Genomic DNA, 27,919 nt, shown 5'->3' with positions numbered 1-27,919 from the left:
CTTAACCTGGAAGGCAGAGGTTGCAGTGAGCGGAGATCACGCCACTGAACTCCAGCCTGGCAACAGAACGACACTCCGTCTCAAAACAAAGCTAAAACAGAAGAGTTAGGGGTGGATTTTTATAATTTAATATGTGTTATCTGGGTTTTTCCCCTCATACCTAGTTGAAATCAACTCAGTGTGAAAATAAGAAATTAGAGAGGAGGACTGTGTGTTTGTGTGTGGTGGGCACAGGTGGGCAACGAGGAATTTATAACATTGGAACACGGAATTTAGGGCAAGATGTGAAAGACAGGCTTTGCTTACTTCAAAATGTTGCCTAAATTTAATCCTGTTCCTGCTAGTCATTCTTAGCCCTGCCTTCCCACTTATTCTCTAGGGAGGACAGGGTGAAAAGGAGGAAAATGCAGCAAGGTGGTTTCTTTAATCCTGATAAACTTGTCTATGGCAAAGAGTACACAGAATCATAAGACTTAATTTAAAGATTAGTAAAGACTTATGGGAACCTAGAACCCAGAAAAGCAAGGTCTTCACCAAACATTTATATATGTAGAATATTCTTAGTTCTCCAGCCTGACAGTCTGTTTCCTTTGCAGTGCAGGCACTGATGAACTTGGAAGACAAGTAAAGCAATGGATGGCTTCAATATCCTTGGGCCCAGCAAAAGATAATGAAGGGAATTGTTGAAAATAGAGAATTGAAAATATAAATGTCTGTTCAGATAGAACAATGTCTGTTCATTAAAATTAAAAAGTGTAAGTGTCTAGGTCAGGCGTGGTGAAACCCCGTCTCTGCTAAAAATACAAAAAAAAAAAAAAAATACAACAAAAAATTAGCTGGGTGTGGTGGCGGATGCCTGTAATGCCAGCTACTCGGGAATGTGAGGCGGGAGAATCACTTGAAGCTGGGAGGCAGAGGTTGCAGTGAGCCAAGATCACGCCACTGCACTCCATCCAGCCTAAGCAACAGAGTGAGACTCTGTCTCAAAATAAATAAATAAATAAAAGTATACGTGTCTAATAAATACTCCTGATAGCTGCTCAGTAAGATAAGGCATATTGAAAGGCGTAAGGTCAAGAAAAAGAGTTAGTTCAAGCTGAGTATGGTGATGTGTACCTCTAGTCCCAGCTATGAGCTGAGGCAGGATTGTTTGAGGTCAGGAGTTCGAGGCTGCAGCAAATTAGGATCATACCACTGCATTCCAGCCTGGGCAACATAGCAAGACCCTGTCTCTAAAAAAGAACAAAACAAGTTAGCTCAGATGCCAGTGGAGACTGTGCTTCTTAGCTTTCTACCCTTTCCATGGCTCCTGAATCCAACTCATTTCTTGTCTTTATCATTATAGCTTCCACCCTTCCTGCAACCTCTACTGCCTGATTAGAGTCCTAATTTTACCCTCTTCCTCCCTGATGCATAGGTAAAGGCCTCTGTGGAGTAAGGAGATCTTCAGAGCTGTTAGTATAACTAATTGAGAAGTATTGTTTCCATTGCCTGTTCTACTCATGTTGCTTCTCTTGTGAACCATTAACTTTAATTGGATATTATTTTTACCTGTTACTGGACCAAAAGTCTCTTTATTTCATTTTGCCATTGCTCAGGGCAGTGTTCACATCAGTAAGTGTTGTACAGGTTTTTAGTGTTAGAAGGGATTTCAGAGTTAATCTGTCTCCCATCAAAGCAGGAACACCTTATAGAACATCACTGAAAGGAGGATTATCCAGGTAATGCTTAATGTTTCTAGTTATTTGGGATTTATTATCTAGAAGGGATCCCATTCCATTGTTAGAAGACTTAAGTCTTTAGACATGTTTATGATTAAAAATTATATCACTTATTGAGTGTTTAACACATATGAGGATATTTGTATATTTAGTATATATATACTGTATGTAGAGTATGTATATTTCATAAAATAATCTTATATGGAAGATAGCCTCTTATTTTGAGAGATCAGAAAACTAAGGCCTAAAGAAATTAAGTAAGTTAAGTAACTTGCCCAAGAGCATATACCAAGTAAGAGGTAGAGCTAAGGTTCTAACTCAGGTTAAAAATTCTGAGTTGTGAAAAAAATCAGTTGAAGCCGTTTAAACAACCAAATAGCTTACTGGAGACTGGGCAGTTCAAAGGTAGTATAGCTTCAGGATTGATTTAATGTAAAAATTCACTGTTGTTAGATCTGTGGTTTTGTTTCTCTGGAATTTTGCTATCTGCGCTCTCCTCCACGTGTTCTGGTTATTCTCGGACTGGCTTCACTTGGGTAGCCAGATAATTTTCTGAAGTGCCTAGGCTTGCATACTTATTTACCCATATCCAGGGGAAGAGAGCCAGTGACTCCTTTCTTTGTCAATGAACAAAATGTTTGAGCTTTGGGTCACAATCATGGTTATTCTTGGAGTGAAGATACTGATGGGGAGGAAGCATGAAGCCTCTGGAGTGCTGTAGATGTGTTCCATATCTTGATCTGCATAGTGGTCACACAGGTATATATAGATGTAAAAATTCAACAAACTTTACACTTAAAATTTGGGCATTAACTGTATGTAAGTCAATCTCCACTCCTCTACAGACACATCCTGACCACCACTCTGATTGGACCAAGAAGTTAGGTCATATGCTTACATCTGAACGAATTGTTGAGGTAAGGTGAATGTGATGGAATCACTAATTAAGGCTTTCTCCTGAACTGGAGGTAAGGTCAGTAACACCCAACCTGAAGTAAGGGCTGCTACCCAAATGGGGAGGAGATGAAAGGGGACAATAAGGAGATAATTATAAAGTCCTCACCTAAGAGTGTGTCTGGCAAAAAGGCCAAGATGGGGAGAAGGCAAATGAATTGAATGTCCAGAATAAACAAATCTATGAAGACAGAAAGTAAATTAGTGGTTTCTTGGGGGTTGGGGAGGGAGGAATTGAGACTGACTGGTGATAGGTATAGGATTTCTTTGGCAGGTGATGGAAATGTTCTGGAATTCAATAGTCTTGAATAGTTCAACAATATATTTAAAAACACGGAATTGGTCCGTGGGCAGATGGAGTATCACTCTGTCGCCCAAGCTGGAGTGTAGTGGCACAATCTCTGCTCATTGCAACCTCCGCCTCCTGGGTTTAAGCGATTCTTGTGCCTCAGCCTCCCAAGTAACTGGGACTACATTCACACGCCACCACGCCTGGCTAATTTTTGTATTTTTAGTAGAGACGGGTTTTTGCCATGTTGGCCAGGCTGGTCTTGACCTCCTGGCCTCGAGTAATCCGCCCCTCCTTGGCCTCCCAAAGTGCTGGGATTACAGGTGTGAGCTACTGTGCCCGGCCCCCTCCTGACTTTCTATAGCTGATCTGTGGTCTGTGCATTCTGCATTTTATTCTTTAACTCTTTCTTCAGTGAAAACAATCTGGCTTTAATCCTACAGGAGTGGAAGTTTATACAACAAATTTGTTGAGTTTGTATGTTCCAAACATTGTTCTAGACACTTGGGATATATCAGTGAATGAACAAAACAGAAATCCCTGTCCATCCTAACTAGTTCCTCATATGATCAAATAATAAGACTTCCATGAAAATAGTAATTTTATCTCCTCCCCTGTTTTCTGGTTGTTGTTTGGTTTGGTTTGGTTTGGTTTGGTTTTTGAGACAGGGTCTAACTCTTTCACCCAGGCTGGAGTGCAGTGGTGCAATCATAGCTCACTGCAGCTTTGATCTTCTAGGCTCACGTGATCCTCCTGCCTCAGGCTCTCGAGTAGTGCGGACTGCAGGTGCATACCACCACACTTGGCTAATTTTTTAAATTTTTTGTAGAGATGGGGTTTTCACTGTGTTGTAATATGTCCAAAACTGAACTTATTCCCACTTCTTCAAACCTGTTCTTCCTATTCTAATCTCAAGAACTGCCAAACAATTTCTATGGGCTGGTGGAGTCCTCAAAGATCTCCTTACTGCTTAACTTTTTCTGTATTTTGTCTGAAGGTCTTTCACTTAAGATGCTATTTCTTGTACCAGTTTTTGTGTTAAGATTCTTTAAGTTGGCCAGGCGCGGTGGTTCACACCTGTAATCCCAGCACCTTGGGAGGCCGAGGCGGGCAGATCACCTGAGGTCAGGAGTTTGAGAGCAGTCTGACCAACATGGCAAAACCCCGTCTCTACCAAAAAATACAAAAAATATCTGGGCATGGTGGCCTGCACCTGTAATCCCAGCTACTGAAGCTGAGGCAGGAGAATTTCTTGAACCCGGGAGGCGGAGGTTGCAGTGAGCCAAGATTGTGCCATTGCACTCCAGCCTGGGCGTCAACAGTGAAACTCCATCTCTAAAAAAAGAAGGTTCTTTTTTTTTTTTTGAGTCGGAGTCTCACTCTGTCTCCCAGGCTGGAATGCAGTGGTGCAATCTCGGCTCACTGCAAGCTCCTCCTCCCGGGTTCATGCCATTCTCCTGCCTCAGCCTCCTAAGTAGCTGGGACTACAGGTGCTCACCACCATGCCCAGCTAATTTTTTGTATTTTTAGTAGAGATGGGGTTTCACTTTGTTAGCCAGGATGGTCTCGATCTCCTGACCTTGTGATCTACCCGCCTTGGCCTCCCTAAGTGCTGGGATTACAGGCGTGAGCCACTGCACCCAGCTGAAAAGACTAAGTTGCAGAAGAAGAATTCATCTTGAGCTAGTCTATTCATAGTGGTGATAAGATTTAGTGGATCTGTTCCAGTACCTGGCACATCAAGACACTTTATAATACAAGTGAATGAGCAAAATTGGGTGGGTGAGTAATAGTATCTCCATTTTACAGATGAGTGAATTATAGAAACTTCTTGGGGTCACCAGACTAATAAATATGGAATGAAGACCTAGAATTCAGAGATCTGATATCAAAATGCAAATATAATTTAACTGTCTTAATCAGGAGAGTCAAAGGCTGTGCTGCAAGAATAAATTAACCCCTACATCTCAGTGGTTTAAGTATAAGAAAGGCATATTACTCACTCGTGGAGGTTTCAATACTGGTTGGGTAACTGTTCAAGGCAGCTACAGTAAATTTTTATTATTCGTGATAATTATGTTTTATAAAGTTGCAGTAAACAACTGAATTAGTGACTACTGAACCACTGCTCCCAGGAGAAATACAGCGTTAGATTCCTGTGGGCCTCTGGTCACAACATTTTCATCAACTGATCAAATGTATAACCTTGGTTTTCTTTGTGTTTCTGTTTATAGACACCTTATTTAATATATGTTGTTGATAGATTAACATTGAACTCATGGCCAGCAACACTGTGACTCATGCCTGAATGAAGCTTGTCTTTTTTTTTTTTTGAGGCAGAGTCTCGCTCTGTCACCCAGGCTGGAGTGCAATGGAGCGATCTTGGCTCACTGCAATATCTGCCTCCCAGGTTCAAGTGATTCTCCTGCCTCAGCCTCCTGAGTAGCTGGCATTACATGTGCCCGCTACCACACCCAGCTAATTTTTGTGTTTTTAGTGGAGACGGAGTTTCACCAGGTTGGCCAGGCTGGTCTTGAACTTTTGACCTCAGGTGATCCACCTGCCTCAGCCTCCCAAAGTGCTGGGATTACAGGCGTAAGCCACCTCGCCTGGCAGTGAATGAAGCTTTTCTAGCATAGTTTATAAGGCACATTACAGCCTTCTTGCTCTTAAGAACACCACACAACACTTTGGCATTAAGCGTAAGAGCCATTTTAAACAGTGAAATCACCAACAAATAGCCCCAAAATGCAAAAAGTGCATCAATAGATAGACCTTAAAAAAGACACTTACTGGCCGGGCGTGGTGGTCACACCTGAAATCCCAGCACTTTGGGAGGCTGAGGTGGGCGGATCACGAGGTCAGGAGATTGAGACCATCCTGGCCAACATGGTGAATCCCCGTCTCTACTAAAAATACAAAAAATAGCTGGGGCGGTGTCACGTGTCTGTAATCCCAGCTACTCAGGAGGCTGAGGGAGGAGAATCACTTGAACGAGGGGATTGGAGGTTGCAGTGAGCTGAGATCACCACTGCACTCCCACCTGGTGACATAGCAAGACTCCGTCTCAAAAAAAAAAAAAAAGAGACACTTACTAATATTTACACTACGAGAGCTGCAACAAGAAAAGAAAGCAGAGCACTGCCTTGTTCCTCCTCAGCTGGGAACATGTGTATCAAGTGACTCAAACTTGTCACTTCTCAATACAAGTCTGTGAATGACCTCAATAGCACTGTAAGTATTGATTTTGGGTTACAAACACATTTAATAACTAGGTAAATCCACTAATACAGAACTCACAGGTGTCGAAGACTGACTGTAAATGCTGTCGTAGTTTGGAGCCTCGGGCTATTTTGACCTTGTGACACTGCCATCTCAACATGTAGTTTCTAGGTTGCCTCAACAGGGAAGAGATTGTTGGAGGCTCATTTGCTAGCTCTTAAATTATTTGGTCAACCACAGTCCATTGAACAGAACTAATCACCTGAGCCCACCTAACTGCAAGAGATCTGGGAAATATGAGGAACACCTAGATATCTAGTAAGCAATTAATATTTCAGTTACAAAAGCCAAAACAAAGAGAAAAATAATTGTACTTTACAAAGGGAGGCATCTGGCTGGGTGCGGTGGCTCATGCCTGTAATCCTAGCACTTGGGAGGCTGAGGCAGGCGAATTGCCTGAGCTCAGGAGTTTGAGACCAGTCTGGGCAACATGGCGAAACCCTGTCTCTACTAAAAATACAAAAAAAGCAGCTGGGCTTGGTGGCGCACACCTGTAATCCCAGCTACTCAAGGAGGCTGAAGCATGAGAATTGTTTGAACCCTGGAGGTGGAGGTTGCAGTGAGCTGAGATGACACCACTGCACTGCAGCCTGGGTGACAGAGTGAGACTCAGTTTCAATTTTTTTTTTTTTTTTTTTAAAAGGAGGCATTTGTTCTTGTCAGGCAGAGAGTGCCCTGTGGGAGTTTTGGGGAGTGAGGATGTTTCAGAGGTCTCAACTCCTGTGGCTCTTCCCAGGTATGTCCATTCTAACTGGCAGATCACAGAATGTTCCAGTTATCACCAGTCTTATCCATTTCATTTTAGCAGGACATATGATTAATTTCTTGTTCTGGACTCTTGTAATTTAAATTTGCTGGTTGTTCTCTGTTTCCATTTGGTCATCTGTAGGTTGGAACTTGTCTCGCTCTTGTTGAACTTTATCAAATTATAAGCAATAACCAATACACTCAAATAGCCTGGCATATTTGCCATAAACCCTAAGCACTTCGCCCTCAGTTTGCACATAGTCTGAATCCTTAGCAGCAAGAGAATTGCTTAATCAATGGCTTAGAACCGCAGAACGGGCCGGGCGCGGTGGCTCAAGCCTGTAATCCCAGCACTTTGGGAGGCCGAGACGGGCGGATCACGAGGTCAGGAGATCGAGACCATCCTGGCTAACACGGTGAAACCCCGTCTCTACTAAAAAATACAAAAAAAAAAACTAGCCGGGCGACGTGGCGGCGCCTGTAGTCCCAGCTACTCGGGAGGCTGAGACAGGAGAATGGCGTGAACCCGGGAGGCGGAGCTTGCAGTGAGCTGAGATCCGGCCACAGCACTCCAGCCTGGGTGACAGAGCGAGACTCCGTCTCAAAAAAAAAAAAAAAAAAAAAAAAAAGAACCGCAGAACGTGGACTGCCAGGAAATTTTCCATGCTGAGTTGAGGGAATCCTCATTGTTTCTCTCTCTGGTTGACTCAACTGGTTCCATATTTGTTCCGAAGGTCTTTCACTCAAGATACAACTTCCAGATAATCATTTATGTCTTCATTAGAACTCCTTTAGTTTCAAGTAGAAAAAATCATCTTGAGCTATTCTAATATAGTAATAGTAACATTGAGTGAATGTTTATTCTGTACCAGTGTCTGGCATGTAATAAGTGCTTAATCTTTGTTGAATGAATGCTAGACATTACACTAAGCACTTTAAATGCATTATCTAATTTAATCCTCACAAAAACTCTACACTAGGACTTTTTTCCTTTTTACAGTGAAAACAACAGCAACAACAACCACAACAACAAAAACCCAAAAAACCAAAAACAGAGATTTAGAAACTGCCCCAGGACACACAGTAAATGTTGGAACCAGGGTTTGAACCTAGACCATCTCATTTTTTGCTACCCTATGAGGGAAAAAGAATTTATTATAAGAGGGTTGTTACAGAATGAAGGGCAGAAATTCAGAAGGATTACACAATGGGCTGGAACTGGAAAGCTGTTGGGAACTCGGGTCATAGTCTCCCTCGGATTCATCTGTCTGCTTTCTAGACTAGATGTGGTATCCTTGATGGGCAAAGGGAATGTGGGTAAAATTACACAACAGATCATTTCACACATCTCAACTTTTGATTTGCCTTGGAAAATCCCATCATTGCTCCCAGCTGTCTTTGTGACCCGGGTTAAGTCATTCCATTTCTTTGGGCTTCAATTCCCCTGTCTATAAAATGAGAAGTTCTTACCAGAGGATTCCTCAGGTCTCTTCTGTGATCCTGGGAGGCCGAGGCAGGAGGACTGCTTGAGTCCGGGAGTTCGAGGGTGCAATGAGCTAGGATCATACACAGTATTCCAGCCTGGGCCACAGACCAACACCCTGTCTCTAAATAAATAAATACATAAAAATAAAACTCCGTGATCCTAAGTGAATCTTCTAGGTCAGAAGCACATTAATAATGAAGTTCCATGTGTGAATTTGAGGGAGAGAGTGGGGAAGGGTTCTAGGGAAAGGAAGATAGAATGAAAGTTTGGGTATAGCTTCAGTGTTGAATTGCTATTTAGAGTTGGTGTAAAGTGAAGGCCTTTGGGGAGATATAAATGGAGAATGGAAAAGAGTTCTAACCCTGGCCTAGGGCGGTGGCTCAAGCCTGTAATCTCAGCACTTTGGGCGGCCGAGGTGGACAAATCACTTGAGGTCAGGAGTTCAAGACCAGCTTGGGCAACACAGTGAAACCCTGTCTCCGGGCAACACAGTGAAACCCTGTCTCCACCAAAAAATACAAAAATTAGCTGCGCGTGGTGGTGCGTGCCTGTAGTCCCCAGCTACCTGGGAGGCTGAGGCAGGATAATAGCTTGAACCAAGGAGGTGGGCAGATCACTTGAGGTCAGGAGTTCAAGACCTGCCTGGTCAACATGGTGAAACCTCATCTCTACTAAAAGTACAAAAATTAGGCAGTAGTGGTTCACACCTATAATCCCAGCTACTCGGGAGGCTGAGGCAGGAAAATCGCTTGAACCTGGGAGGCAGAGGTTGCAGTGGTGAGATAGCCCCACTGCACTCCAGCCTGGGCGACAGAGAGTCCATCTCAAAATAACCAAAACCAAAAACCCAAAAAAACCAAAAACAACAAAAAAGACTTCTAACCCTGACCAGACCAGATTATTTTGAATGACATCTCTTTCTCTCTCTGTTCCATGAGCAGTTCCGTATGTAGGGAGATCAGTCCCTGTGCGTAGTGATTTAATCGGGTTTCTCTCTTCTCGGCTCAGAGTTTTTGATAGGGCTTTCACTTAGGCCACAGAGAAAGAACCAAATAATAAGGGATCCCAGGGGGAAGGGAAAACCAAAACATTTGAATGGCCTAATGAGCAAATCACATTTCTCTGGGTCTGTTTCCTTATCCATAAGTTGAAAAGTTTGGTCTATGTGATCTCTCGGGTACTGCTCAGCTCTTGACACTCTGTGGTTCTGGGTAGTGAGTCGAAAGCAGCTTTCCTCTTCCTGAATTCTCCATCCTTGGACCAGACCTCATCTTCATTTCTCATCTGTTTATACCTTGCTGCCCAGTTTCTTGCTCCTGGGCATCCTTTCTTCCTCAATTTCCTCAAATCCTACTTGCTTCTTAGCTACTTTCTATTCTCTTTGTTTTCTATGTTTCTGCAGAACCCCAGATTACACCCTTACACACCTGTTCTCCAGTTCTCCATCTCCATGTCTGCCTATTCCTTTCTGCATCACGGGCTCATAACTCAAGCAATCTCCTTGGGTTCCTCTCAGGGGCCCCTGGGATCCCCTATCATTGGTCCCTCTCACAGAAGCATACCCTTCTCCAGAGCCAAAGGATCAGATATTCAGTGCTCAGGTAACAAACCTGCTGTCAGGTTACAGATATTGTTTCCTGAAAGACCACACTACAGTGTCAGTGGAGCCTCAGGCTGCCTGCAGTGCCCTGCCCTCACCTGGCTATCCCACACAGTTGAGAATAGCCAGAACTCCCCTCTGGTACCAGTGTTCACCTGGAAACATGGCTTGGAGCCTCTGGCCCCTGCTGCTGCTGCTGCTGCTGCTGTCCTTTGCAGGTGAGAAGAACAGTGAACAGAACTGGGGATGAGGAGGAGGGTGGCTGGAAAAAGACTTTAAGAATATGAAGGTTAACCTGTTAGATAGAAGGACAAAGGAGAGAGGCAGAGACTTATGCAAAAGGAAAAAATGAGGGCTAAGAAAAGCAGGCCAAGACTTACTATGGGCCAATGAAAGGGGTTTAGCTCACCATCCCCTCACCTCATCTTTAGATCCAGGTAGGGAACTGTGCTCAGAGGCAGGGTTGAGTTTGGGATCTATGTTCCTCCCCTTTAGTGACCTCTGGTTTCTCTCCTTACAGTGACTCTTGCACCTACTGGGCCTCAGTCCCTGGGCCCTGGTCTCTCCTTCCTGAAGTCATTGCTCTCCACTCTGGACCAGGCTTCCCAGGGCTCCCTGAGCCGCTCACAGTTCTCTACATTCCTGGCCAACATTTCTTCTTCCTTTGAGCCTGGGAGAATCGGGGAAGGACCAGTAGGAGAGCCCCCACCTCTCCAGCCACCTGCTCTCCGGCTCCATGATTTTCTAGTGACACTGAGAGGCAGCCCAGACTGGGAGCCAATGCTAGGGCTGCTGGGGGATCTGCTGGCACTGCTGGGACAGGAGCAGACTCCCCGAGATTTCCTGGTGCACCAGGCAGGGGTGCTGGGTGGACTTGTGGAGGTGCTGCTGGGAGCCTTAGTTCCTGGGGGCCCCCCTACCCCAACTCGGCCCCCATGTACCCGTAATGGGCCCTCTGACTGTGTCCTGGCTGCTGACTGGTTGCCTTCTCTGCTGCTGTTGTTAGAGGGCACACGCTGGCAAGCTCTGGTGCAGGTGCAGCCCAGTGTGGAACCCACCAATGGCACAGGCCTTGGTGGGAGGGAGACAGCTCCTCACTTTTTGCAGGGTCTGTTGGGTTTGCTTACCCCAACAGGGGAGCTAGGCTCTGAGGAGGCACTTTGGGGCGGTCTGCTACGCACAGTGGGGGCCCCACTGTATGCTGCCTTTCAGGAGGGGCTGCTCCGTGTCACTCACTCCCTGCAGGATGAGGTCTTTTCCCTTCTGGGGCAGCCAGAGCCTGATGCCAATGGGCAGTGCCAGGGAGGTGAGTGTGGCCAGGGCTGGGGCTGGGATGTGGCAGGGCAAGGAAAGTGAAATTGGGGTAGTTCTCTTCCTTACTGTTTCCCTCCTAGGTAACCTTCAACAGCTGCTCTTATGGTAAGTAAGAGGGGACCAGTTCTGAGGGATTGGGCCTGGAAAATCTGGAGGTTGAGAGCTGACAACATCAGCCTTTAGAGAGGAAAACTGATGGGAGGAGTGTGGTTTAGTGGTTTTGGAGTGTGACTGTCTGGGTTAGTGTCCCAGCTCCACCTCTTCCTAGCCATATGACCTTGGGCAGGTTACATAATCTTTCTATACCTCAGTTTCCCCATTTATAAAATGAGAATGATAATATTAGTTACCACAGAGTTGTTGCACCCCATAAATGAGTTGATACTGTGCATGCAAACAAAACAGTGCTGGCACATAGTGCTTAATAATGTTAGCTAGTAGAGATGGGATTTGGAAAATAGGGACACAGCTGGATTCCTCTACCCTCTTCCTACTTCAGTACAACAGTGCCAGAGCATAGTTAGACATATTGAGTTGCTGAGCAGATTTCCTAACAGGAGGCCCGCTGAGGGTTGTGTTTCAGCTATCTAAAAGCATATAAAGAAAGAAGACAGAAGGGAGCGAGGTGGACAGAAAGAATTCCAACTGGGGCTTCTCCTAGGTGATTTTGGAGCTTGGCGAGGCAGCTCTCTCCTTTTTGCCCTGTCGCAGCATTTCAACCAGTAATGCCTAAACTCTCAGGGACCTCGCTTGTAGAAAAGCCTATGCTTGCCATGCCCCTTGAGGGCTCTGAGTCAGGGTCAGAATCTTCAGCCAAAGGAAATGTGAACTGACCAGATCCTGCCTGCTCCTTCCTCTGCACCCAGGGGCGTCCGGCACAACCTTTCCTGGGATGTCCAGGCGCTGGGCTTTCTGTCTGGATCACCACCCCCACCCCCTGCCCTCCTTCACTGCCTGAGCACAGGTGTGCCTCTGCCCAGAGCTTCTCAGCCCTCAGCCCACATCAGCCCACGCCAACGGCGAGCCATCACTGTGGAGGCCCTCTGTGAGAACCACTCAGGCCCAGCACCACCCTACAGCATTTCCAACTTCTCCATCCACTTGCTCTGCCAACACACCAAGCCTGTCACTCCACAGCCCCCTCCCAGCACCATTGCCATCTGCCAGACAGCTGTGTGGTATGCAGTCTCATGGGCACCAGGTGCCCAAGGCTGGCTACAGGCCTGTCATGACCAGTTTCCTGATGAGTTTTTGAATGCGATCTGTAGTAACCTCTCCTTTTCAGCCCTGTCTGGCTCCAACCGCCGCCTGGTGAAGCGGCTCTGTGCTGGCCTGCTCCCACCCCCTACCAGCTGCCCTGAAGGCCTGCCCCCTGTTCCCCTCACCCCAGACATCTTTTGGGGCTGCTTCTTGGAGAATGAGACTCTGTGGGCTGAGCGACTGTGTGGGGAGGCAAGTCTACAGGCTGTGCCCCCCAGCAACCAGGCTTGGGTCCAGCATGTGTGCCAGGGCCCCACCCCAGATGTCACTGCTTCCCCACCCTGCCACATTGGACCCTGTGGGGAACGCTGCCCAGATGGGGGCAGCTTCCTGGTGATGGTCTGTGCCAATGACACCATGTATGATGCCCTGGTGCCCTTCTGGCCTTGGCTAGCAGGCCAGTGCAGGATAAGTCGTGGGGGCAATGACACTTGCTTCCTAGAAGGGCTGCTGGGCCCCCTTCTGCCCTCTCTGCCACCACTGGGACCATCCCCACTCTGTCTGACCCCTGGCCCCTTCCTCCTTGGCATGCTATCCCAGTTGCCACGCTGTCAGTCCTCTGTGGCAGCCCTTGCTCACCCCACACGCCTACACTATCTCCTCCGCCTGCTGACCTTCCTCTTGGGTCCAGGGGCTGGGGGCACTGAGGCCCAGGGGATGCTGGGTCGGGCCCTACTGCTCTCCAGTCTCCCAGACAACTGCTCCTTCTGGGATGCCTTTCGCCCAGAGGGCCGGCGCAGTGTGCTACGGACGATTGGGGAATACCTGGAACAGGAGGAGCAGCCAACCCCACCAGGCTTTGAACCCACTGTCAACCCCAGCTCTGGTATAAGCAAGATGGAGCTGCTGGCCTGCTTTAGTGTGAGTGCTCTGCCAGAGGGAAAGCTCCTAGAACAGTGAGAAGGCCCTCCAGGGGAATTCCTCGTGTACTCAGAGGCTGTAGTGTGGGGTAGTAGTTGAAGCACACAGCTCTGGAGTCAGACAGGCTTGGATTCATATCTTAGTTCTGTGACCAGCCTTAAATGAGTTATTTAACTTCTCTGAGCAATATTTTTCTCGTTTCATTTATAAACTAGGGATGATACTGGTATATGAGATAATACATGCTGTGGGCTTAGCACAGTGCATGATACACAAATGTGCAATAAATATTACCTTGTTATTCTTTTGGGCTCTTTGACTCTCCCGCTTTCTGCACCAGAAAGAAAAAGGATCAAGTTAGAGGACTCTTGATTTTTTTCCTAGAGAGTGAGAATTGGAGGCTGGCAGAATACAGGAAGATAAGGCAGGAATGAGAAAGATTCAGGGACACTACCAATCAGAAAACTTTGGTTCTAGGTTCAACTGTGCCACACATTAGTGTGATCTTAGGCAAGCAATTTAATTTAGTTTTTCTGGGCTTCAGTTTTTACTCTGTTGCATGGAAGGGTGGGTATATGTTAAACACCATAATTCATTCACTGAGTGCCTATTATATGCCAGGCACTTTACTGGGTAGGTTCTGTAGGATATATAAAGATTCCTTACTCCATTTTGGGGCTCCATTTTTCAAGCCCTGGGCCCAGTAAAATGGAATTAGATAGTCTCATAGTATTTGGTTCAGGTCTGCAGGTATTAATTGATCCAACTATGGACCTGGCATGGGAGAGGGTACAAGAGAAATTAGAGATATGATCCTGGACCTAAAAGAGCTTAATATCTGAAGAATCACAGTTGAGATGAAGGACAAGCATCCCAGCAAGTGGAGTTGGAAAGCCTGGGGGAGCTGCAGGAGAGGCAGAGAAGACAGCTCTGTTGGCATATTGTCTTTCTTCCCACCAGCCTGTGCTGTGGGATCTGCTCCAGAGGGAAAAGAGTGTTTGGGCTCTGCAGATTCTAGTGCAGGTAACAGGTGGAGGGCCCATGGGTGGGCTGGGTGACAGCCATGGCCAGAGGTCCCTGCCCTGTGAGGCCATACCCACCATGACCTCCTATTCACAGGCATACCTGCATATGCCCCCAGAAAACCTCCAGCAGCTGGTGCTTTCGGCAGAGAGGGAGGCTGCACAGGGCTTCCTGACACTCATGCTGCAGGGGAAGCTGCAGGTGAGCATAGAGAAAGAGGGGAGCAAGGGCACCTGGAGCCTTGTGTTCAGAGGGCTTGCCTTAGTGGGAGGAGGAACTCCAGAGAGGAAATGGCAGGGATACTGAGCATCTCCAGAGGCAGAATCCATTCCTGTGCCTCCACAGGTACCACCATCTGAGGAGCAGGCCCTGGGTCGCCTGACAGCCCTGCTGCTCCAGCGGTACCCGCGCCTCACCTCCCAGCTCTTCATTGACCTGTCACCACTCATCCCTTTCTTGGCTGTCTCTGACCTGATGCGCTTCCCACCATCCCTGTTAGTCAACGACAGTGTGTAAGGTTCCTGCACCACTCCTCCTGCTCCTGTCAGGGTCAGGCCAACCCCATCCAGCTGGAGTAGCTCCTTCTGGAGCTCCTGTTTTTTTCTTTCATGCCAGATAGGTAATGTGCCAACATCGTAACAAGGTTTGAGAGAGGCACATCTCATACCTGAGTGTGAAAACCCAGTCATGATGCTAATGAACTACAAAAGGATCAGAGAGGTCCTCTCTATAAAACCAGGGAGAGGCCGGGCGTGGTGGCTCACACCTGTAATCCCAGTACTCTGGGAGGCGGAGACAGGCAGATCACTAGTTCAGGAGTTCTCTGGCCAATATGGTGAAACCCTGTCTCTACTAAAATACAAAAATTAGCCAGGCTTGGTGGTGGGTGCCTGTAGTCCCAGCTACTTGGGAGGCTGAGGCAGGAGGATAACTTGAACCTGGGAGGCAGAGGTTGCAGTGAGCCAAGATCGCGCCACTGCACTCCAGCCTGGGCAACAGAGACTTCATCTTAAAAACAAAAAAACAAAACAAAACAAAAAAGGGAGAGTCTCCTTCCTATCTAGACAGCAGGGCTACAGAGGGTCAGGGGAAAACAGTTTGGAAGAAGACAAAGGGTTAAGACCCATTACTCCTCATAGCCTGGCTGCCATCCGGGATTACGGCCCAGGAATGAGGCCTGAACAGAAGGAGGCTCTGGCAAAGCGTCTACTGGCCCCTGAACTGTTTGGGGAAGTGCCTGCCTGGCCCCAGGAGCTGCTGTGGGCAGTGCTGCCCCTCCTCCCCCACCTCCCTCTGGAGAACTTTCTGCAGCTCAGCCCTCACCAGGTATGAGAATCATCTTCTTTATTTGACTGGCCCATCTGCTAGTGGGGACGAGAGTCAATGGCATGTCTCTCAGTGGCCCCTCCCTGCAAGAACCCCACAGTGACCCCAGTGCGAGCTAACCTTCCCCATCTCAGATCCAGGCCCTGGAGGATAGCTGGCCAGCAGCAGGTCTGGGGCCAGGGCATGCCCGCCATGTGCTGCGCAGTCTGGTAAACCAGAGTGTCCAGGATGGTGAGGAGCAGGTACGCAGGTGAGTTGTGGGATCAGTAACCAAGGCCAAAGTGGAAGAAGTAGAGAGAGGAAGGTACAGGTGTCATGGTGGGTAGGTGTTCTGGGAAGAAAGGGGCAAGGGAGTAGGCAGTGGCCCCAGGCAGCGCAGAGTTCCAGGAGAGGTCTATAGATGGTGCCCCTGTGTAGTGGTGTAGTGGTCAGAGTGCCCAGTGTATGTACCCACACTGTCTGCTGCCAGGCCTGCCTTAGTGCTAGTCTCAGGGACCACACAAAGGTCAGCTTCATGCCCTCCTCAGGCTTGGGCCCCTCGCCTGTTTCCTGAGCCCTGAGGAGCTGCAGAGCCTAGTGCCCCTGAGTGATCCGATGGGGCCAGTAGAACGGGGGCTGCTGGAATGTGCAGCCAACGGGACCCTCAGCCCGGAAGGACGGGTGAGCCCCTCAGCCCAAGCCTCGAAGACTCTAGGCTTCCCCTGGGTCTGTGTGGATGGCTTTCCCATTGTGTCAACTTGAGCACAGTGGTGCCAGCCCCCCATCCCGCTTTTGCAACAACCTCCATTCCTTACTCCATGGCCATTCTTACCTGTTACCACCTCTTCCTGACCCTTCCCTATCTGGTCTGTGGCACCCCAAACATACCCGTTGCCATTTTGAACCTAATCTACTCCAGTCCAATCCCTAGTTCCAAACCCTAGCCCAAGCCCTGGGAAATTCAGATGTGGGATTAGAGAGGAAGTTCAAGGTTCATCTGTCTTTTCTCTGCAGACCTAAACCTTCTTTGGTTACAGGTGGCATATGAACTTCTGGGGGTATTGCGCTCATCTGGAGGAGCGGTGCTGAGCCCCCGGGAGCTGCGGGTCTGGGCCCCTCTCTTCCCTCAGCTGGGCCTCCGCTTCCTGCAGGAGCTGTCAGAGCCCCAGCTTAGAGCCATGCTTCCTGTCCTGCAGGGAGCTAGTGTTACACCTGCTCAGGTTTGCCTCTCTCACTCCCTGGCATGCACCCTCTATCCCTGCTTGAGCCCTGTCAAGAGAATCCCATTCAGGGATAAAAGCAGCCCCTCCTTTCCCCAGGTGAACAGTAGAGGTAAACTCTGTCCATACGAGGACAACTTCGTTCTCTTTCCTCAGATCAAGAAGGGACCAGAGTCACTGAGGATGGTTACTGGGGATGTTTAAGAGGGAGCGGGAAGTTTTGGAGGGTTTGCCTTAGGAACCCACTTAGGACCTGGCTGCTGGGTCCTGAGAGCTGTTGTTTTTGGTCCCATCCCAACACAGGCTGTCCTGCTGCTTGGACGGCTCCTTCCTAGGCATGATGTGAGTAGCAGCAACCTCTCAGCCTCTCGCGGGAGGTCTCTATCCCCCTTTTCCCTGGCTTCTGCATCTGCTCCTCCTCTCTCTCCACTCCCCTCATACTTATTGCCTTGCTGCATTGTGATTGTTGTCTTCCCCACCACCCTTCCCTTCCTCTTCAGGCCTCTTGTCTCTCTTGCTCCTCAGCTATCCCTGGAGGAACTCTGCTCCTTGCATCTTCTGCTGCCCGGCCTCAGCCCCCAGACACTCCAGGCCATCCCTAGGCGAGTCCTGGTTGGGGCTTGTTCCTGCCTGGCCCCTGAACTGTCACGCCTCTCAGCCTGCCAGACCGCAGCACTACTGCAGACCTTTCGGGTATGAGAGTAGCAAGGAGGATGAGACAATCAGGGATACGGGCTCTCTCTGGTTGGGAGGAAGGCATCTCCCCTGAGGCCACGGAAGGCCTTTCATACCTCCCCACTTAAACACACACACACACACACACACACACACACACACACACACACACAACCAATTCTCATGCAGGTTAAAGATGGCGTTAAAAATATGGGTACAACAGGTGCTGGTCCAGCTGTGTGTATCCCTAGTCAGGTAAGTGTGAGATCTCCCAGCTGAGTTCCTCTCCCCATTTTGGGGCAGTTTCATATGGCTGGTGCTGCCTCCCCCACTACCCTGCAGTGGCCCTGAGAGTTCTGGTTAGCTCTGTACCCATTAGCCGTCCTCCCCAGTTCTGGATGCAGGACAGCATGATCCACCCACATTGTCCTAGACTAATGTCAAAGCTGCGAGGGCCTGAGAAATCTTCCAAGCCACCCACCCTGCTTTCAACTGAAAAGATCAAGGCTCAGAGAAGCTAAGGGACTTTGTTTGCCTGGTGCCTAACTAGCAGCAACACCTGACCACGGCAGCCAGCCGTCTGAGGCTCTTAGGCGTTTATTGCTACAGTGGCAAATGCCATTCCACTTCTGTCCCACCTTTGGTCCCTTTCCAACCCCATGGTTTCTTTTCTCTGAGTGCCAAGTCCAGAGTCTCACCTATCACTACACTGCTATACCCATTGCTGCCAGCAGCCTGTTCCCACCACCTGGCCAGACTGCCTGCTTCCCCTGCTCCCATTAAAGCTGCTACAACTGGATTCCTTGGCTCTTCTGGCAAACCGAAGACACTACCGGGAGCTGCCCTGGTCTGAGCAGCAGGTAATTCTCCCCATTTAATTTTAGAACTCCTTCCCTCAATGTAGTCTACCTTCTTTACCCGTATCTCAGCCCTATTTGGTCAGCTTATCGCTAGTATCCTTTATTGATTGATTGAGACAGAGTCTCACTCTGTTGCCCAGGCTGAAGTGCAGTGGCATGATCAGAGTTTGCTGTAGCCTCAAACTCCTGAGCTCATGCAATCTTTCTGCCTCAGCCTCCTGAATAGCTAGGACTACAGGTGGTTACCACCATGCCTGGCTAATTTAAAAAAAATTTTTTTTAAGATGGAGTCTTGCTCTGTTGCCCAGGCTGGAGTGCAGTGGTGCGATCTCGGCTCACTGCAACCTCTGTCTCCTGGGTTCAAGTGATTCTCCTGCCTCAGCCTCCCGAGTAGCTAGGACTACAGATGCCCGCCACCGTGCCTGGCTAATTTTTTTTTTTTTTTTTTTTTTTTTTTGTGGAGATGGGGGGGGGTTTCACCATATTGGTCAGGCTGGTCTCGAACTCCTGACCTTGTGATCTGCCTGCCTTGGTCTCCCAAAGTGCTGGCATTCCAGGTGTGAGCCACCACGCCCGGCCAATTTTTAAAATTTTTGTGGAGACACTATGTTAAGGTACTATGCTATCCAGATTGGTCTTGAATTCCTGGCCTCAAGCAATCCTCCTGCCTTGGCCTCCCAAAGTGTTGGGATTACAGACCTGAGTCACTGCACCCAGCCCCTTAGAATCCCTTATAATTTGACTTGCTTTTCTTTTTCTTTCTCCTTCCCTTTTCTTTCATTTCTTTCTCACTCTCTAAGAGAGGAGTGGGCATCTGGGAAAGTCAGAGGCTGCTGCATCCTACAGAGTGAAGAGGCAGGACTGGGTCCAAGGCAGTCCTGCCTCTCTACTCTAGGGAGTATCCTTGGACAGTGTCTCTTCTAGGAAGTGGCTCCTCTTTCTTTCTTTTGTAGGCACAGTTTCTCTGGAAGAAGATGCAAGTACCCACCAACCTGACCCTCAGGAATCTACAGTGAGTAACTTGTGTTGAGCAGTGCACTGAATTTGACCAACATTTTTTTGAGTGCTTACTATGCGCCAGGCACCATGTGATATGAAATGGGGGTATAGGGATGAATGGTGCATAGTCCCTGCCTCATGGACGTTCTCCTAGCTCCTCCCTTTGCCCTCCTGTCCTTCCACAGTGCCATACCTATCCTGACTAGAGCCAAAGGACTCAGAAAACCTGGATTCAGGTTCCAGTCCTGTCACCTACTTGTGCCCTTGGGCAAGTCATTTAACCTCCCTGTGTCAGTTTTCCTTTCTTTAAATGAGAATTACAATGGCACCAGCCTCATAGGTAGTTATTGTGAAGATCAAATGAGGTAAGTCATGTGAGGTGTGTAACACAGTTCCTGGTCCATTGTAAACTCCCAGTAGGCATTTGCTACTATTAGTTTATTTCAGGGTGACTTCAGAGGCACCGTCCAAGCAAGAATAAATAGGAATAAGAGGGTATCACTTTACTTACAACCACAGTAAAAGAACAATGGACTTCAGAATCTTTTTTTTTTTTTTTTTCCAAGACAGAGTCTTGCTCTGTTGCCCAGGCTGGAGTGCAGTGGTGCGATTTCGTCTCACTGCAACCTCTGCCTCCAAGGTTCAAGCGATTCTCCTGTCTCAGCCTCTGGGGTAGCTGGGATTACAGGCGCGTGCCACCATGCCCAGCTAATTTTTGTATTTTTGTAGAGATGGGGTTTCACCATTTTGGCCAGGCTGGTCTCAAACTCCTGACCTCAGGTGATCCACCCACCTCGGCCTCCCAAGGGCTTCAGAATCTAAGACATGGCTCTAGTTTCAGTTTACCACCTTTCTAGTAGAATGATGTTGGGAATGTCACCTGACCTCTGTAAATCCTTATTTTCTTCTCTGATAAACAGCAGTGATGTTATGGGGAGTTGATGAGAATATCTATGTAAAACATTTCTCAAACCATAAATTGCCGTGAATGAACTTGTGTTGAGAGTACTGATATCAAGTAGCAAACAGGCTGTTGTATGTGTTGAATGAGCATCTCCCGACTCACACACCCACAGGGCTCTGGGCACCCTGGCAGGGGGCATGTCCTGTGAGTTTCTGCAGCAGATCAACTCCATGGTAGACTTCCTTGAAGTGGTGCACATGATCTATCAGCTGCCCACTAGAGTTCGAGGGAGCCTGGTGAGAGGGGGTGCCTGGACATTAGTAGGAGCAGGGAGGCTGGGACCCTAGATATAGAAGCCAGCTCATATGTTCTGCTCTGGCCTCACCCTGCTTCCCTACAGAGGGCCTGTATCTGGGCAGAGCTACAGCGGAGGATGGCAATGCCAGAACCAGAATGGACAACTCTAGGGCCAGAACTGAATGGGCTGGATAGCAAGCTACTCCTGGACTTACCGTAAGTACTGCAGCTAGAAATATTGGCCCCTCAGAAAGCTCAATCTGGGGTGAAGATCTGCCCTTAGGGATTGCCCTAGAGGAGGCGGTTTTTCTGTCTGGTAGTTCCCCGACATCACTTACAGCCCAAAGCAGAGGATTTTATTCAAAGTTGCCCTATGTATTGACTGATTCCCAGAATATGCTCCAGCATGGGGCAGCTGAGGGTGGCAACACTGTATTGAGGCCTGCTGAGTAATCTTACAATAACCTAGTCCACATTAATTGAGATTGAGATATAGGGTCTGAAGTGAGGGAGGCAATGCTCCAATGCTGCCCCAGAGGATTGTAGTTTGCTCAGGGCACTGTGTTCTTAGTGCGTTCAGAGGAGTAGATCGAGAGAAAATGTATGAAAAATGTGATAAATGCCTTCAAATACCTGAGGGGCTATCAAGTAGAAATTAGATTCTCATATTTACGATTGGCCCCATTGGGCAAGACTAAGAGTAGTTAATGGAGATCAGATTTTTACATAGTATAAGAAAAACTAAGGTAGTGAGTTCCTGGTCCTTGGAGCTGTTTAAGCCTAGGTCAGATGGCCCTATGGTAGGAATGTTGTAGAGCACGTTCATATATAGGTTGTGGGAAGAAAAGGCTATAGGAACCCAAGGCTCCTCCCTACCGATAGAGAAGTTTATTAGTATCTTACTCGTATGCTACTTTTCTCATTTTACCCCTACCACCACCCCATTGCCATCTGCACTGTAAGTCAGAATAGGAAAATGCTGGTGTTACAGTCTTGCTGGGGAATATGGAGATGAAATGGAGTAAAAGTAGTTGACTTCATTCTTTCTTTTTGTTTTGTTTTGTTTTGTGTTTTTGAGACAGAGTTTTGCTCTGTCACCAAGGCTGGAGTGCAGTGACGTCATCTCGGCTCACTGCAACCTCCATCTTCCAGGTTCAAGCAATTCTCCTGCCTCAGTCTCCCGAGTAGCTGGGACTATAGGTGTGCACCGCCATGCCAGGCTAATTTTTGTATTTTTTATAGGGATGAGCTTTCACCATGTTGGCTAGGCTGGTCTTGAACTCCTGACTTCAAGTGATCTGCCCACCTCGACTTCCCAACCTTTTTACATTTTTATAGGCGTTTCCACATATTTTAGCTCTTGTATGACTTAGCCCAGTTCCAGAATTGGCAATCCTAGGTATGGTACAGGCTATCACCTCTGATTTCTGGGCAAAAGGGATTTATTTATTTATTTATTTATTTATTTATTTATGTTTTTGAGACGGAGTCTCGCTCTGTCACCCAGGCTTGAGTGCGATGGTGCCATCTCAGCTCACTGCAATCTCCACCTGCCGGGTTCAAGCAATTCTCCTGCCTCAGCCTCCTGAGTAGCTGGGATTACAGGCGTGTGCCACCACACCCAGCTAATTTTTGCATTTTCAGTAGATACGGGATTTCACCATGTTGGTCAGGCTTGTCTCTAACTCCTGACCTCGTGATCTGCCTGCCTTGGCCTCACAAAGTGCTGGGATTACAGGCTTGAGCCACCGCGTCCAGCCAGTTTTTACTTTTTTTTTTTTTTTTTTTTTTTGAGACGGAGTCTCGCTTTGTCACCCAGGCTGGAGTACAGTGGCGCGATCTCGGCTCACTGCAAGCTCTGCCTCCCGGGTTCACGCCATTCTCCTGCCTCAGCCTCTTGAGTAGCTGGGACTACAGACGCCCGCCACCTCGCCCGGCTAGTTTTTTGTAATTTTTAGTAGAGACGGGGTTTCACTGTGTTAGCCAGGATGGTCTGGATCTCCTGACCTCGTGATCCGCCCGTCTCGGCCTCCCAAAGTGCTGGGATTACAGGCATGAGCCACCGCGCCCGGCCTGTTTTTACTTTTTTAAATGCCATTCAAATCTGTTTAAATATATGGGTTCTGTGAGATAATTTAAAATTCCAAGGTTATAGATGAGGTGGAAGGTCCTGGACAATGCATCAAAAAACTTGAGTTCCTCATTTGTGAAAGAGGGATAAAAGAAACACCTATTTTCTCCAGGTGCAGTGGCTCATACCTATAATCCCAGCACTTTGGGAGGCCAAGGTGGGTGGATCACTGAGATCAGGGGTTCAAGACCAGACTGGCCAACATGGCAAAATGCCATCTCTACAAAAAATACAAAAGTTAGCTGGGCATGGTGGCGCGTGCCTGTAATTCCAGCTATTCGGGAGGCTGAGGCACGAGAATTGCTTGAACCTGGGAGGTGGATGTTGCAGCGAGCTGAGATCGCAACACCACTGTGCTCCGGCCTGGGTGATGGAGTGAGGCCAGGTCTTGTGGGATCAAATGAGATAACACCTCAAAGAACTTTGTAAACTGTGTAGCACATACAAAGAAGATGAGACCTCTTCACAAGTAGAGGAAGGGTGGCCCTGTGGAAAAAAATGGGAATTGGGAGGGAGAGACCTCAACATTTGACCTCTGTGAACCTCAGTTTTTTAATCTATGAAATGGGGAAATGTTAATGGTACTTAATATTTCGAGCTTTTGAGTCCATTAGATCAGGTAGGATTGTTTGTTATTTTTTTTTAGGAAGACTAGAAATATGTCACTCCCTTTTTCTCCCCTATTCAAGCTTGATGGTGGGAATTGGCCCTGGAGCTGTTTACTATCAGTTCCTGTCCAGCTTCACTAAGTTTGGCCTGGGGTCACATCTTAGCTGGGGACTGTGGGGTTCTGTGGTCCCTTCTCGAATTGGCCCAGTTCCAGCTGAATGCTGTTGTTGTCAAATTGCTATAATAGAATCCAGTTGATGGACAGACTATCCAATGAATCCATTATGTTGGTGGTGGAGCTGGTGCAGAGAGCTCCAGAGCAGCTGCTGGCACTGACCCCACTCCACCAGGCAGCCCTGGCAGAGAGGGCACTACAAAACCTGGTAAGAGTCCACCCTACCAGACTCAGATTTGCTGCCCTGGACAATTCTTGCTCCTCAGACAATGCTCTCTGACTGTCCCCCAACCCTCTACTTCTTGCTTTCCTGCTGCCGAACAGGTTCCTGTCTTCAAGGCCCTGGCCCCTGTTTTGCCTCTGGCTTCCGTTCCTTGATAATATGCTTCATGCTACTTGTCCAAACCTCTTGGAGTCCGAGAAATCTCTAAGAGTCCACCTCTCAGACTTTCTGCCTGCTCCTATGTGGGCTCATTGCTTAAGAAAGTGAACAAAAGTAGTAAGCATCACAGGGTGCTGAGTTGGGAGCAGGAGAGAAGGTCAAGGGGCTTGGTGTCTTGATCAAGGTTTCTGGTACTCTGAGTCAGAATTGCATTGTCCATGTTCTGATGCTCTTCTCCAGGCTCCAAAGGAGACTCCACTCTCAGGGGAAGTGCTGGAGACCTTAGGCCCTTTGGTTGGATTCCTGGGGATAGAGAGCACACGACAGATCCCCCTACAGATCCTGCTGTCCCATCTCAGTCAGCTGCAGGGTTTCTGCCTAGGAGAGACATTTGCCACAGAGCTGGGATGGCTGCTATTGCAGGAGTCTGTTCTTGGGTATGGACCTTCGAGAACTTCAGATTCTAACTCATTCTGTACCCAATCCTTCAACCACCATCATCAGTGGCAGCCTGTTCTATATTCTTAAGGTCCCTTGGAGCCCTGTGTCCCAAATCTGAGCATGTCCTCTTTTCCCCCTCCTTTTCCTCACAGTTCCCTCAGCTCCCCAGCCCCCGATTTTCTTCCTGTCCCCAGGAAACCAGAGTTGTGGAGCCAGGATGAAGTAGAGCAAGCTGGACGCCTAGTATTCACTCTGTCTACTGAGGCAATTTCCTTGATCCCCAGGGTGAGATGAAGGAAGAAGGGAAGGGAGTAAATGCATAGAGGGGACTGGTGAGCTGGTTATGAGGACCCATGGCCAAAGAGGGCAAAGGATATGAAGCCTAGATCTGGGGGGAGACTGCGAAACAGAGACAGGACTTTGGAATTATAGCTACAGCAGCAGGCCCTGATCTGTCCAGATCTCCCCACTCTCCTTCTACCTTCTCATGCAGGAGGCCTTGGGTCCAGAGACCCTGGAGCGGCTTCTAGAAAAGCAGCAGAGCTGGGAGCAGAGCACAGTTGGACAGCTGTGTAGGGGGCCACAGCTGGCTGCGAAGAAAGCAGCCCTGGTAGCAGGGCTGGTGCGACCAGCTGCTGAGGATCTTCCAGGTGAAACTACCCAAATACTCATCTGTCCAGCAGGATGTACAGGGAGTATCAAATAGTTTGGGTTCTGCATATGCTTTTCTCTGGGACTGGGTTTTCTAATTATAAAGAAGAGGTTAGAGGGATGATCTTCAGATCTCTTCTAGTTCTAGAATTCTATAGCTTTGGGAGTTTGTAAACTATTAAGTTTTCTTTTAGCCCAGAGTTTCCATTTTCCTGCTGTCTTCTCTCTTTAAACAGCTGACAAAGCTCTAGCTCAGCTAAGTGTGGAGCTCTCTGCTGGGGAGATCCCTAGCAGCTTTGAAGGAGACATTGTGAGGCTCAAGAGCTGGGTTCAAATTCAGCTCTGCCATTAAATCCCTGACCAACATCCTCAGTCTTTCATCTATAAAACAAGGGACTTGGCATCTCCAGTCACTTCTTGTTCTATTATCTTCTAAGCCCTATACATCTTACCCTGTAATAATCCTTTGGTCCCTACTTCCCACAGTGCTCCATCCTCCAAAGGTTGGAAGAGTCATTCCATCTACAGATATCTCTGGGCATATTTTATTACCATACTGACCTCCTGACCCTGCCTTCCCCCTTCAGAACCTGTGCCAAATTGTGCAGATGTACGAGGGACATTCCCAGCAGCCTGGTCTGCAGCCCAGATTGCAGAGATGGAGCTCTCAGACTTTGAGGACTGCCTGACACTATTTGCAGGGGACCCAGGACTTGGGCCTGAGGAACTGCGGGCAGCCATGGGCAAAGCAAAACAGGTTAGTGATGGAGGGTCTACTGGGGATGGCCATGAGGAAGCTGTTTGGGTGTGATGTAGGACACAAAGAGAATGGAGAGTTGGATCAGAGGTGGGGGAAGCAGGAGATAAGAGTTAGAAGATTTGGGTCACAAGTTGGAGGTGAGTGGGGATAAATATTGAGGAAAGAGAGCTAGTATAATGAATAGAGGGACTAAAGCAGTGGTTACCAAATTTTAATGTGTATCAGAATCATCAAGGGAACAGATTTTTTTCTTTATTCTTTTCTTCTTTCTTAAAAAAATAATGGCATGCTTCGGCCAGGTGCGGTAGCTCATGCCTGTAATCCCAGCACTTTGGGAGGCTGAGGTGGGTGGATAATGAGGTCAGGAGATCAGGAGATCGAGACCATGATGTCTAAAACGGTGAAACCCCATCTCCACTAAAAATACAAAAAAGTTAGCCAAGCGTGGTGGCGGGCGCCTGTAGCCCAGCTACTTGGGAGGCTGAGGCAGGAGAATGGCGTGAACCCGGGAGGTGGAGCTTGCAGTGAGGCGAGGTCAAGCAATACACTCCATCCTGGGCGACAGGGCGAGACTCCACCTTGAAAAAAAAATAAAAATAAAAAGAAATAAAATAATAATAATATTAATAATAATAATGGCATGCTTCATGAATTTGCGTGTTATCCTTGCGCAGGTGCCATGCTAATCTTTGTATCATTCCCATGTTTTTATGTGTATGTACTGCTGAACGGAGCACAGGAACAATGCCAGTGCCGGATTACCATGCTACACTGACTTAATAAAAACCTCTGAGGAGGCTGGACGCAGTGGCTCATGCCTGTAATCCCAGCACTTTGGGAGGCGGAGGCAGGTGGAGTGCTTGAGCCCAGGGGTTTGAGACCAGACTGGGCAACATGGTGAAACCCTGTCTCCACTAAAAATAGAAAAAAAATTATCTGGGTATGGTGGCGCATGCCTGTAATCCCATCTCCTCGGGAGGCTGGGGTAGGAGAATCCTCTGAGCCCAGGAGGTGGAGGATGCAATGAGCCAAAATCGCACCACTGCACTCCAGCCTGGGTGTCAAAACAAGACCCTGTCTCATAAATAAAATAATAAGCCTCTGGGGGAAGGAGTCCAGACATCTGCATCTGCCTTTTTTTTTTTTTTTTTTTTTGAGACAGAGTCTCACTCTGTCACCCAGCACCCAGGCTGGAGTGCAGTGGTGTGATCTTGGCTCACTGTAACCTCTACATCCTGGGCTCAAGCGATCCTCCTGCCTCAGCCTCTCAAGTAGCTGGGACTATAGGTGCACGCCACCATACCTGGCTAACTTTTGTATTTTGGTAGAGATGGGGTTTCGCTATGTTGCCCAGGATGGTCTTGAACTCCTGGACTCAAGCAGTCCTCCCACCTCAGCCTTCCAAAGTGCTGAGATTACAGCTGTGAGCCACTGTGCTGGGCCTCAGGTATCTGTGTTTTAGTAAGTATCTCTGTGTCTGAGGCACATAAAAGTATAGAACTCATGGACTAGAGTTAGTTTGCTCTTCTTTTCCACTGACTGTAATTTCTTTCAAAACACGTTAATCAGAGGAACTGTAAGGCAACTGTCTCATTTGACAGTGGAGGAAACTAAAGAAAAGGCAGGTGACTTGCCTAGAGTTATACAGCTAAGGGCAGAGGCAAGACTTAAAACCCAGCATTCTGACTCCCAATCCACTGCTTTTCCACTCACATTGTTCCTCTCTTTCTCCTAGTTGTGGGGTCCCCCCCGGGGATTTCGTCCTGAGCAGATCCTGCAGCTCGGTCGGCTCTTAATAGGTCTAGGAGATCGGGAACTACAGGAGCTGATCCTAGTGGACTGGGGAGTACTCAGCACCCTGGGGCAGATAGATGGCTGGAGCTCCACTCAGGTAACACCTTTCCTCCTCCCTACCACTTCCCAAACACTCATCCCACAGACCCAGCCCTGTAGATCATCTAAAGCCCAAGGAA

General features: G+C 48.1%; 1 protein-coding gene and 2 non-coding genes across 3 annotated transcripts in view; 1 reads left to right on the top strand and 2 right to left on the bottom strand.

Moving 5' to 3' along the window:
• STRC (stereocilin) overlaps positions 1–27,919 on the top strand; it is a 48,864-nt gene that overhangs the window by 18,970 nt on the left and 1,975 nt on the right. The window contains exons 5-28 of the mRNA XM_030931269.1: positions 10,136–10,297; positions 10,600–11,385; positions 11,474–11,498; positions 12,260–13,514; positions 14,475–14,537; positions 14,634–14,738; positions 14,883–15,049; positions 15,677–15,863; positions 15,998–16,113; positions 16,391–16,523; positions 16,880–17,062; positions 17,366–17,404; positions 17,588–17,755; positions 17,927–17,992; positions 18,469–18,597; positions 19,551–19,609; positions 20,673–20,796; positions 20,901–21,013; positions 23,785–23,920; positions 24,335–24,531; positions 24,730–24,820; positions 25,029–25,185; positions 25,774–25,943; positions 27,682–27,837. Coding sequence (XP_030787129.1) covers positions 10,136–10,297; positions 10,600–11,385; positions 11,474–11,498; positions 12,260–13,514; positions 14,475–14,537; positions 14,634–14,738; positions 14,883–15,049; positions 15,677–15,863; positions 15,998–16,113; positions 16,391–16,523; positions 16,880–17,062; positions 17,366–17,404; positions 17,588–17,755; positions 17,927–17,992; positions 18,469–18,597; positions 19,551–19,609; positions 20,673–20,796; positions 20,901–21,013; positions 23,785–23,920; positions 24,335–24,531; positions 24,730–24,820; positions 25,029–25,185; positions 25,774–25,943; positions 27,682–27,837 — 4,787 coding nt within the window. The remainder of the gene's footprint in view (positions 1–10,135; positions 10,298–10,599; positions 11,386–11,473; positions 11,499–12,259; positions 13,515–14,474; positions 14,538–14,633; positions 14,739–14,882; positions 15,050–15,676; positions 15,864–15,997; positions 16,114–16,390; positions 16,524–16,879; positions 17,063–17,365; positions 17,405–17,587; positions 17,756–17,926; positions 17,993–18,468; positions 18,598–19,550; positions 19,610–20,672; positions 20,797–20,900; positions 21,014–23,784; positions 23,921–24,334; positions 24,532–24,729; positions 24,821–25,028; positions 25,186–25,773; positions 25,944–27,681; positions 27,838–27,919) is intronic.
• Positions 15,147–15,250, bottom strand: LOC115898052. The gene has a single exon (XR_004057810.1). It is a non-coding gene; the product is annotated as a small nucleolar RNA U13 (small nucleolar RNA).
• Positions 26,576–26,683, bottom strand: LOC115897823. Its single transcript, XR_004057608.1, has one exon. It is a non-coding gene; the product is annotated as a U6 spliceosomal RNA (small nuclear RNA).

The sequence above is a fragment of the Rhinopithecus roxellana genome, chromosome 5 (genome assembly GCF_007565055.1).
Source record: "Rhinopithecus roxellana isolate Shanxi Qingling chromosome 5, ASM756505v1, whole genome shotgun sequence".
Lineage (NCBI taxonomy): Eukaryota > Metazoa > Chordata > Mammalia > Primates > Cercopithecidae > Rhinopithecus > Rhinopithecus roxellana.
The sequence above is the reverse complement of the archived record's forward strand: the minus strand, read 5'-3'. Positions and strand labels throughout refer to the sequence as shown.